Source organism: Hippichthys cyanospilos, chromosome 8 (assembly GCF_059441005.1).
Source record: "Hippichthys cyanospilos isolate Australia breed blue-spotted pipefish chromosome 8, RoL_Hcya_1.0, whole genome shotgun sequence".
Taxonomy (NCBI): Eukaryota; Metazoa; Chordata; class Actinopteri; order Syngnathiformes; family Syngnathidae; genus Hippichthys; species Hippichthys cyanospilos.
Window position 1 is genome coordinate 9,225,753 of NC_142376.1, and position 11,238 is coordinate 9,236,990.

General features: G+C 39.2%; 1 protein-coding gene across 2 annotated transcripts in view; it reads left to right on the forward strand.

Annotated features, from left to right (window-relative positions):
* The window catches only part of birc6 (baculoviral IAP repeat containing 6), a 61,341-nt gene extending 50,103 nt beyond the window's left edge, over positions 1-11,238 (forward strand). For both annotated transcript variants that reach the window (XM_088421158.1, XM_088421159.1), the window contains exons 68-73: positions 157-374; positions 1,066-1,227; positions 2,865-2,942; positions 3,915-4,103; positions 9,560-9,694; positions 10,016-11,238. In XM_088421158.1, coding sequence (XP_088277284.1) covers positions 157-374; positions 1,066-1,227; positions 2,865-2,942; positions 3,915-4,103; positions 9,560-9,694; positions 10,016-10,195 — 962 coding nt within the window. In that variant the 3' untranslated portion in view covers positions 10,196-11,238. The remainder of the gene's footprint in view (positions 1-156; positions 375-1,065; positions 1,228-2,864; positions 2,943-3,914; positions 4,104-9,559; positions 9,695-10,015) is intronic.

Consider the following 11,238-nt stretch of genomic DNA (forward strand, 5'->3'; position numbering starts at 1 on the left):
TAATGTGTTGGTATTTATTATTTTTGCATGAATACTTCGGTTACTTTTATAGTCAATTTTATCAGACAGCTTGCAAAACAATATATGGTATTAGTGGCTCTGAACTGATTCTTGTGATAAGACAAAACTTTGAAAGCTGATTTCCTCTCTGTTCAGACACTTTTGAAATGGTATCAGAGGACGAGGATGGGAAGCTGATGTTCAAGGTCAACTACCATTACATGTCTCAGGTGAAAAATGCCAGCGATACAAACAGTGCAGCCAGATCCCGCCGCCTTGCCCAGGAGGCAGTCACCCTTTCCACCTCTTTACCTCTGTCATCCTCATCAAGTGTCTTTGTCCGTTGTGATGAGGAGAGACTGGACATCATGAAGGTAGACCTGGCAATATAATACTTGCAATCAAGTTTCTTATACTGAATATTTTTTAATTATTTATGTGTTTTACTCATATCATTTTATTGGATTAAGTAAAATTGGATTGAAGCCTGAGGATTAGTTCAGTCGTAAATGTTTTTATGCCTATCATAACCAATTTTTATTCATGATTTCAGACCTGTGTCTGTGTGTATGTATGTATGTATGTATGTATGTATGTATGTATGTATGTATGTACGGTATGTATGTAGGTATGTATGTATGTATGTATGTGAATTTTATCCTGCCAAAACATGTTTTTCCACTTTTAAGTCATGGATGATAAGATGAGCAAAAGTTGAAAGATGAGAAAGTAAATCATCAAAATTGCTTTTCCTCCTACGTGCCTCTTGGGGCTTCTGAGTGGTCTGCACAGCAACATCAGCAAAAAGTTGCCTGACCTTTGATGGTTTAGTATATGCCTGAACCTCTCCTGAAGCTTTTTTCCAGCTAGTGTTTTTTTTTTTTTAATTCTGTTTTGGTTTGTATCAGAAAAAAACCTCTACGGCACATTTGTTAAATACAGAAGCATATAATTGTTAAACCTGAATGTTCATTATCAAAATACACCTAATGCAAGAACAAGGATGAACAATATAACAGAATACTTTTTTGCACTCCTGTTTCACTCTTTTGATTTTGTTTGCAGGTTCTCATCACAGGTCCAGCTGACACCCCATATGCCAACGGTTGCTTTGAATTTGATGTGTATTTTCCCCAAGATTATCCCAATTCACCTCCTTTAGTGAACCTGGAGACAACCGGCGGGCACAGTGTGCGCTTTAATCCTAATCTCTACAATGATGGCAAAGTGAGTGAAAGATTTTTAACACCGTTTGTTAATTTTTGAGGTGTAAATAAGCATTTCAGCTAGGACTCAGAGATATCACGGTTAAACTGGTTGTCTGATGCTCATTCAATTACTGCCCCACCATCCTCATGGATGAATTTAAAGATTTACAGCACATCTGGGCAGAATAGCACAGCTGGCTGCATGCACATCCACAGTCTCTAGCGGCTTTAAAGTCATAATAAAACTTCCAAGTCTGCTCTGCTTTTATTTGACATACTTATGTGTCAACAGTGCAAGCAAACAAAAGCAGCAACTTGTCTTCAGTGTTGCCAACTTAAAGCTATTGTCCCTTGATTTAATAACTTTTCAAACCATTCTAGCAAATTTTCCAAAAATAATGGTTCTAATCCACGCCAATTGTCTTTTTAGTTTATGGTTAAAGCTGAAGACTGAAAAAAATAAACCCCCGTGAATTTTTGTTACTTAAAGCTATTGTCACTTGATTTAGTAACTTTTCAAACCATTCTAGCAAATTTTCCAAAAAGAAACGTTCTAATACACACCGAGTGTGGTATTTTAGTTTATGGTCAAAGCTGAAGACTGACGAAAGCAACCCCCCGTGAAATTCTGTAATGAATAAACACATCTAAGGGCCTTACTCTGTCATCTTTACCATTCTGTTGTTGTTGTTTTTGTTTTGTTTTTTAAGTTTACATTTTGAAGTAAACATGCGCATCCTTCTCGGTGTTCCTGGCTGTTGCACCTTTCTTTTTGGGAAGGGTCAAGGTGCCTCAGCTCAACATCTGCTGCACCTCATTAGGCAGCTGCTGACAGTCCACATGTATTTCCATAATAGATCTAGACAGCTGGTAAAGAAATACCCGGGGCTTCCCGCATCAGTGGTAAAGCTTGAACAAAGCAGTAACCAATTTAGCACACAGATGAAGGACAGTTGATTAAATTAAAGAAAAAAATAAAAACAATGTGTGTGTGTGTGTGTGTGTGTGGGGGGGGGGGGGGGTATGTGCGCCATAAGACAGAGGAGTTAAAACCCAATTTCCTTTTCATGTGCCATTACTGTGTAATATAGTCAAAAGCTGTTTTGTACACTTTGAAATACTGTGTTACCTCATTTTGCTCAATTTTAGAGCACTTTGACGTTTTCAAGACCCACAAGATGTTGTTTTCTATCTCTTACCTAAAGTGTAGCATCAATGATGTTTGTGCATTGATTGTTTCCAAGATTGAAATTTACCAACCCCATTACCCCCCTGAGAAATGTTTGACAATTATACTTTTCATTGGCAATGAATTTTACATTTATATACCATATGTTTGTTTGTTTTTCGTTATAAAATAATACCGTGGGGTAGGGCTGCACGATTATTTTGGTCAATATTGAAATCACGATTATTCATTATGTTTGGTCAAACATGTCTATTTATTGCCCTGTCTTTTTAAACAAGCAGTATATAAACGGCTTCAAGGCTTGATACTTACAAAATAATATAAACTAACTAAAGTAATTAAAGTAAATAATAATATTGGCAAAAAACACACCGGGCAACACACCTAACTTACTTGCTGAGTAGTGGCATGATTACATTAATTAGCAAATGTTTTTCCTAATCATTTTCAATGTATGATTCCATCAGGTTTGTTTAAGTATCCTCAACACGTGGCATGGAAGACCAGAGGAGAAGTGGAACCCACAGACCTCAAGCTTTTTACAGGTAAATGGAATATTCATCATTACAGTCCGCCTCTCTCAATGGATGAGCAATGCTGCCGTTCCCAGTTTTACTGTCACTAGGTTTTATCATTAGTCTGTCACCACACTACTAGTATTAATGGGTTTAGTCTTGTGATAGCCGATTCCTTTGAAAGTTATTGTTTTCATGTTTACACTTTATATATGCAGTGAATTGAATACTGAAGTGAGCTAGTGTGACATATTAAAGAGTAGTTGTGTGCTTTCTGTATGTACGCTCCACAATAATGACACAAATATATGCACATTGACACCCACCTAATCCTGAGTGCTTGGAAATTGATTCCTTGTTTGTTTTAATAATTCCCTCCTTTGATAGTGTTTGAAAACACATAAAGATGTCACCATTGATTTTTGTTCCACTTAGCATGCTTCAAATCAATTATGGAAAATATAAGCATTTGGTGTACAGGAGGCAAGGAATTATGCCCACCTTAACAGGCCATCAATTGGGTTTGGATATTAGCTCTTAAATTTGGCATCCCATTTAAGACTACATCATTTGAAGGTCATTGTTTTTTCCTTGATGGGCCCTTTTCAAGCTCACATCATCTAATTCCAGTATGGCTGGTACAATGGGCACGGAGCCAAGCTCATGAATGTCATTTGTGGTATTGTAGTGGCTTGAAGCAGTCTGAATATTTCTGGAGGCGAGGTTGATATAAGCAAGCATTTTTTTAATTTTTTTATTTTTTTGATAACTGGTATTCTGAAATGTGGGACCGGGAATAAACAATACAAATATTTTAATGCAAATAAGTCTGTTATACTTACACCCATACACAGGGGCTGGCTTTAACCACACCTGTAAAACCCATGATGCACCTAATAATAATGCCAACAAATGTTATTTTTGTGGTTGAACTGTGGATTTTTATGACTTTTTTGGATGGCTGAAGCCTATAATCCATTTCTGTTAATTATTATTCTTTAGGTGCTAGTGTCAGTGCAGTCTCTCATCCTGGTGGCTGAGCCCTACTTCAATGAACCAGGGTACGAGCGGTCCCGCGGAACTCCAAGTGGCACCCAAAGTTCACGGGAGTACGATGGCAACATACGTCAGGCCACCGTTAAATGGGCCATGCTGGAACAGATGCGCAACCCATCGCCTTGCTTCAAAGAGGTAGAACCGGCTTATTTATCTGTTGATAATAGTTGGACTTAGTCTTGACTAGTGGACCCAAGGATATCAGGATGCCTGCAACCTTAAAATGGTTTAATTTAAAGTTCACAAGGCCTTAATTAAATGTTATGTCTTCCTTAGACCCAATGGTACAAAGGCTTAAAAATGTTAAAGGCACAAATACATTGCTTTATTTTCTGTGAAATTTTGAGCCAGTTTTTAATTAGTCAATCATGATATTTAGGGTGGCTGTCACTTAGTTCAAGAGCGGGTCATCCAGTGACTGTTGTTGGTTCAATTCCCTTCACCTATTATCTGCTATTGAACCGTCTTAGTGCAAGACACCTATTTTGCCCGACTTCTAGGACGTGCATTTTATGTTACTGTTAAAATAGTTGTGAGCCTTAGATTCTGCATGGATGCAAGAGAGTCACGCCTACAATGATGGCGTTGCTGTCCCTTTCAATTAAAGAATGTAATATTTTAGGAATGCCTTAAGGGGTGGAAAAATAACACTTGTCTTGTACCATAATGTGAAGACGTGACATTCAATCTTATACATCAAAGGTCAGCTTGCTATGATTCACTAGTCCCTGTCAACAGACCAAGGTGAAGTTACCATAATGTTGGCTGTATTGTACGCACTTTTTGTTAAATGCCGGTACAAAAGAAAATGCTTTGTGTGGTCCACATTCTTTCCAGGTGTACACAGTGGACTTAAAAATTCTACAAACCCATGTTCAAATGCCTTTAAAAAAATACATTGGATCAAGTGGAAAAATGTTAAAATTGTTAAATCTTTTTCTCATTGTATAACAAAAAAAGGGAACATAATATATGGGAGTGTTATTCTAGAAGTTGTACTTGTTTATATTGCATTTTAAATATTTCAAAATGTTTGTTACCTCAAAATGGGAAGCTGTAGATGCCCTTTTATTTTTAGTAATTGTGTGTGAGAAAGGAGTGCCTAACTAGTGCTATGATGGAAGATCTGGAGGATGTTGCACAAGCGTGAATTGCGCAGCAGCAGGTTGTCAGGTGGAATTAAGGACAATCGGTTATCTGTTAAAAAATGGATGTGAGAGAGGAAAAGAATAAGTATACACTTGGATCTCAGTGTGTGAAATGTGTTAGTAATCTGTGAGTGTAGGGGGGTTCTACTCATAGTTTCATAGTACTCAGTTCTATATAGTTCTATCAGGGTCAGCATTACACATTTTGCTAGACAATTAGTGGTTGTCTCTAGTTTCATGTGTAGTAATTTGATGTTTGGAGCCTGCTTTCGTGGTGTGCGAGTTGGGACTTTTGCTGCCTTACAGGTGCACTTTTATTCCTCAAATATTGTAAATATGTTAAGAAAGATATAATGTTTTTGTGAGCTTTTATGTTTGGAGCCTACGTTCATGGTGTGAGAGTTTGCAGTTTTTCTGCCTTGAATGTGCACTTTATTCTTGCAATAATGAAATATGCCTTCAATACTAAAACACACACTTCTGTGATTGCTCATCATCTCTCTGAAGCCACAATTTTTTAAAATGAGGCAAAACATGCGAAGGTGCCTTGTGGACTCCCTCACATAAGTAGGAAGCAGGATTAAAATATTTTACCCTTTTAAGATACAACAACAGATATGTTTGTAGTATACACATAAACTTATTAGTATTGGTGTGTAGAAGCTGGAAATGATTGGTTATTGGTACTGGTGGGAAAACAGTAACAGTGCATCCCTCCTTATAATACAAATAAGGTTCTTATGGTCTAATGTCATTATTGGCTGCACCTAATATTTTCTCCGTGAAGATGCAGCATCATTTTGCACCGTTGCCATTGCTTGTTGCTGACTAGATTTTGAGATCGGAATAGCCGAAACTTGCAAACCATTGATGCCCTCTGTTACCATCTTATTTGCATTTTGCCGCACATACACAAATGTGTGCAAACTATGTTGTCTTGTTGGTTAGCTCTTTCGCGGCTCCACAGATTGTTCATGTCCAGCGACTGCAGGAAACGGGCCAGTTGAAAATCCAGTATAAAAGCCCATAAACGCGTGATTAGCGATTAGTTCAATCCAAGCTTTAAACGTTGATGTGGAGTTGGAGAGTAGCAGGTGACACAGGGGTGGATTTTCACTCCAATTCCATCCCATTTCCACAGAAGAAATCCCGGACCATGGTTTAAAAAAAAAAAAAAAAAAACATCCTTTCCCATCCTGTTGAAGATGAATCCTATCCCGTCCTGCTCCCATTGACAATGCCACTCCCAGTTCTCTTTCCATAAGCGTACAGGCTTTGTAAGTTAATTGAAAGAAACCTAAAAATAGCTACAAATCTGTCCCATGTTTTTTTTCTTTCTGCTTCATAATCCTGCTCCCGTCAACTTCTTATTCAGTACTGTCCCAATCCCATGACCAAAGGTAAAGTTGACTCCCATCCCACGGGATTCTTGAAAAACTATCAGCCTCACTTGGAAAGTCAACTGATCAGTTTAACCCATGAGTATGCAACCCCGGATCTTGAAAGCCACTATCCTGCATGTTTTTGATGTATTTCCTTTACAAAACACCCGATTCAAATTATCGTCTCATGAGCATGCACTGCAGAAGCCTGATAACGATCCTGATCATTTGAATCTGGTGTGCTACAGAAGGGAGACCTCAAATATATGCAGGACAGCGCTTCTCGAGGATTGGATTTGCCTACCCCTGTTGTAACCATTTGGTAAAACTGATGGACTTAGTTAGCTAGCAAGTGTAGGTAGCCAGTCCGTTACCAGAAGCGGCAGTTTGGAATTCAGTAGCCTGGTTGGGTCGCGCAAGCCTGTGTTACTGATTATAAGACGTAAAAGCATGAATAATAACTTGATAACGGCAATGTGATTCACTTCTGTCCTTGACTCGCCATTTGACAGCTTCCGCCTATCCATTCCTTGGCTCGTCTTCCTCCCTTGGTTGCCCTGTGGAATAATGAGTGGACAGCATTACCTCAAAGGTCACTGAGTTTATCTGGTAGCCAGGGATCTTCCTCTGCCAACGGACCTCATCTCGAACCGTGCATGTTTCCTTTGTGTGCTCGTGTGTTTCTATGTGTGTGTCTTTGCTACAAGATAGGCGTCGGTTTGCATAAAGTGCGTCGGTTTGCATAACGTGCGCCTTTTCATACTGTGATTGATGGCCATGTCTAAATAGCACAAGTCAAGTGGCTGTTTACCGAGGCAATATGGAGCCATGGGGAAAACATCCTCTTTTAACCTCTATATGTCTGCAGTGTCTGAGCATAATGCCGGCCATGTGATTGTCTTCACGATTTTTTTTGTCACAAATCCTGTTTTGGACTCGACAAAGCTTCGGCAGCCGCTCAGTTGCCGTTTTCACCGCACATCAGTGACCTTGAAACATTCATTCCGAGCTGGAGACCATCACTCACCTCGGTGGATGTAACATAAGCAGCGAAGGCAAGCAAGGGCGGGGGGTGTATGGCACCAGAATGAGATGGGAACGTGACTGTGATGGATAGAGCGGAAAAGGGATGTGTAAGGAAGATAGAGATTAGAGTGGTCTACAAACCCTCTGCTGCTTCTTTGCAGCAAATCAGCAGTGACCAGAACTAATCTAGCAGTTCTGTAGCAGATCAAGGGTTGCACATAAATTCTGCTCACCACTACCAGCAAGTTAGCTGAAGAATAGGAGTGAAAGCAGTGAACCCAAGCCATGATGCATGATGCAACATGATTGATATTCAAGGGGTAGAATGTTGAACATGTCAAAATATGGTATTGGTAATAAACCACCTCTAATGTTGAAGAGAGCGATTATTTTGTGTAAAATAAAAATAATGGCGTCCGCTTTGGTACATGCTTGGTACTGTCAGCCTTTGTGCTTTATGCGTTTGTTATTCTTTACACTCTTACTTCTTATTCGGCTTATTTCAGCCTTAGTAGTTTCACCGTTGCTTCAGAGTCATATCACAGCTGTTGCTATGTTACTACTTCCAATAAAACGTTACCACCATCAGGAGGTCAGGGAGGAGGAGAGATCTATTAAAAAAAGAGAGGGGGAACAAAGAAGAAACGTTCATAAAATGAGCTTTATTACCACTGCTTGTTCTTGTATTGAAAAGAAACAGTAATATAAAGAGACAGATGACCTGGATGGTTAGGGAATCCGCTGACAACATGCCATGGGAACGAAATTTTAGTTGGACATTCAGGGTACCGGGCTAAAATAGGCACTTTTCACTTGACCACAGCTTTCCTTGTGACACACAGGCCACACTGCTTGAAACGCTAACAAATCCATGAATAGAATCATTACCTCAGTGCTTTACCACAAAATGCTCTCTTACGACAAAGTATTGGAAAATGATTATTCAGTTGTTTTGGTTAGAAATATATACATGTATATTAAAGCACAACTGATAGGGATTTTATGATGCCAACGAAGATTTTTGGCAGAAAAAAAAATATACCGATTAATGGAACGATTAATTTGAAAATGTACAATTAATAAAATCACATTTGTTTCCTCCCATTGCATTTTAGTTCAATTGTATGCAGGGTTTCATATTCACAGGCTAGCCTGGTATCTATTCCCCGCAAATAACAGGACTCAAAAGTAATTTCACTTGGTTCACAGAAAGCAATTTGAAGCACAATTCATTGCGATACGCGCACTAATCTGTAGTTACTAGTAGTAGAACGGGTAGAATATTTAACATATTTAATTTATGCCCTAATTTTAGTTAATGTTCATTTTATTCTTAAGTGTAAAGAAAATTAACCAATTTAATGTAAAACGTGTTTTGTTTTGTTTTCCGAATAGCCTTAATTCTCTGTAACATATTTACCATGAATAAATATGCACACAAGATAACTCAGTGCGCGTCACCTTACAAAGGTACAATATTCTGTGTATTTAACAACAAACATTTAAGGCATTACACCTTACTAAAATTACTAACAGAACATGCAATGCAAGATGGGATCTGATATGGGGAAATATGATTTCAAAAATGCTTTGAAATATCTTAATCGTAGGTTTGGGAAAGAAAGCACAGTTTATAACATGTATTTAAAAACATTGATATATTCTTCATTTGCCTTTGACCTTGACTACAACTCTTAGACATGATGGAAGACAGGGAAGGACAAAAATCACAAAAGGATTGCATGGTTTTTGTGTCACATTAACTGATAAAAATGGAGCAAACTGATAGCATATAATACACAAAGCAGCTGCACATGGTGCTCCACTAACCCGCGCTACAAATCAGATTGCATCTCTGTGCGCTGGTGTTATTCGTGCATATTCAAATGAGGTAAAATGCAAATATTTGTTGGAAAACTTGGCTGGCCATCACAGAACTATCGCATCAGCAGTCTGTCACCATTCCAATCATGTAATTATTGACTACTGTTATGCCCCCCCTCCCTCCCCCACTGTCACATTATTGTTTTTGCAGGTGATCCACAAACATTTTTACCTGAAGCGAACCGAGATTATGTCTCAGTGCGAGGAATGGATCGCTGACATTCAGCAGTACAGCAGTGACAAGAGGGTCGGGCGCACAATGGCTCATCATGCTGCAGCGTTAAAGGTACTGTAAAGGAATTTAGAACCTTCAGAAGTTTCCGCGCACAAGCCTCTAAAACATTGACGATTGCTATGCTGTAACATTGTCACATGGGGAATGTTTCCATTGGCACTCCTGTGGCATAAAAACATTCGTCATAGTTTCTATCTGGGTTCTCAAAATTTTGTTTTAGCCATTGCAAAGCCAACCACTGTAATTTATTGTTCAGACCCCCAGGTTATAGTCAGTGGCCCCCAAGGTTGAAACATATAGCGCATGGATTTCTTCCATGCAAAATTGTGAGACAGCAGATTCAGTGTGTCATCCGTCTGTGTTTGAATGCAGCGACACACAGCTCAGCTCCGGGAGGAACTATTGAAGTTGCATTGTCCCGACGGTCTGGAAGCAAACGGCGACGACTTCTCGGAGAAGAGCGCCGCCCTCATCCTCCGAGAGTTGCCCGGTCCGGATTCGGAGAAGCCCGGCGGCAGTCAGGACGAGGCCGGCGGCGAGGGCCAGCTATGAGTGCTTAACTTCCCGGCACCGCAGAGCGGACGGCTACTTTGGAGGAGAAAAAAAAAAAAAAGAGAAAAGAAAAAAAAAGACTTGAGGCTTTGGAGCACAAGCCGCCAGTTTGTCCATATTTGTATGTAAAGATCTAATAGTATAACAGTGGAACGCGTGGGAATGTGAGGAACCACAACGCCATGAGACGAACTCTGAACTATGCTATGCCCATCTTGAACAGTCAAAGACTTTTATTTACCTTGAAAAATCGTGTAAACATTTTGTGCTTTCTTCCCCCCAGTTGTGAAATAACCACTGATTGGTATGTTATTAAACTTGTTTATAAATGCATAATGGCAGAGAAAAATTATATAAGGGAAACTACCTTTAGAGATGAATGTTTACTAAATTTTAATTTTTCCCCCCTTTTTCTTTTGGACTATTATAGTGATAACCGAAGTTATTGAGGAGCTAGTGGTTGTTCTTTTAAAGGACAATATTTCAAATAGTTGCAGCAAAGAAGAGGAAAGAAATTAGGGAAACACTAACGCGGGGGGACAAAAGCCCCTTTGCTCACACGTCACTTCATTTGATATCTCTGGGATTATATCCACTTCAGTAAAATCCAACATCCTTAAATGTTATGTTTTCCCTCTTCCGAACGCTGGATAAACATTATGGATCACGAGACTTGCGTGTCACGTCTACTTGTCATTTGAAGGCTTGTGCATGTTGTATGTGTGTCTTCTGTGCGTGTGCAACAATCCCCGTGAGATACGAAGCTGTGATGTGCCTTTGAGTGACACCATACCACCAAATACTCAAGTACACAGTGTACCTTTACCGAGTTTCTTTTGCGGTTTCTACACATCGATGATTATTGTTTTTGCGCCATCTGACATATATAGAACTGCTTGGATCTTTTTTTTGTTTGTTTTTTTTAATGTTGGAACTCCAGTGAACAAAAAGATGCACTTTCTATTTTAATCACTCCCTTAGAACAGCCGCTTAATCCTTTTGCTAGGACATTAAATGATGCTTGAAAGTATGCATCGATTGTG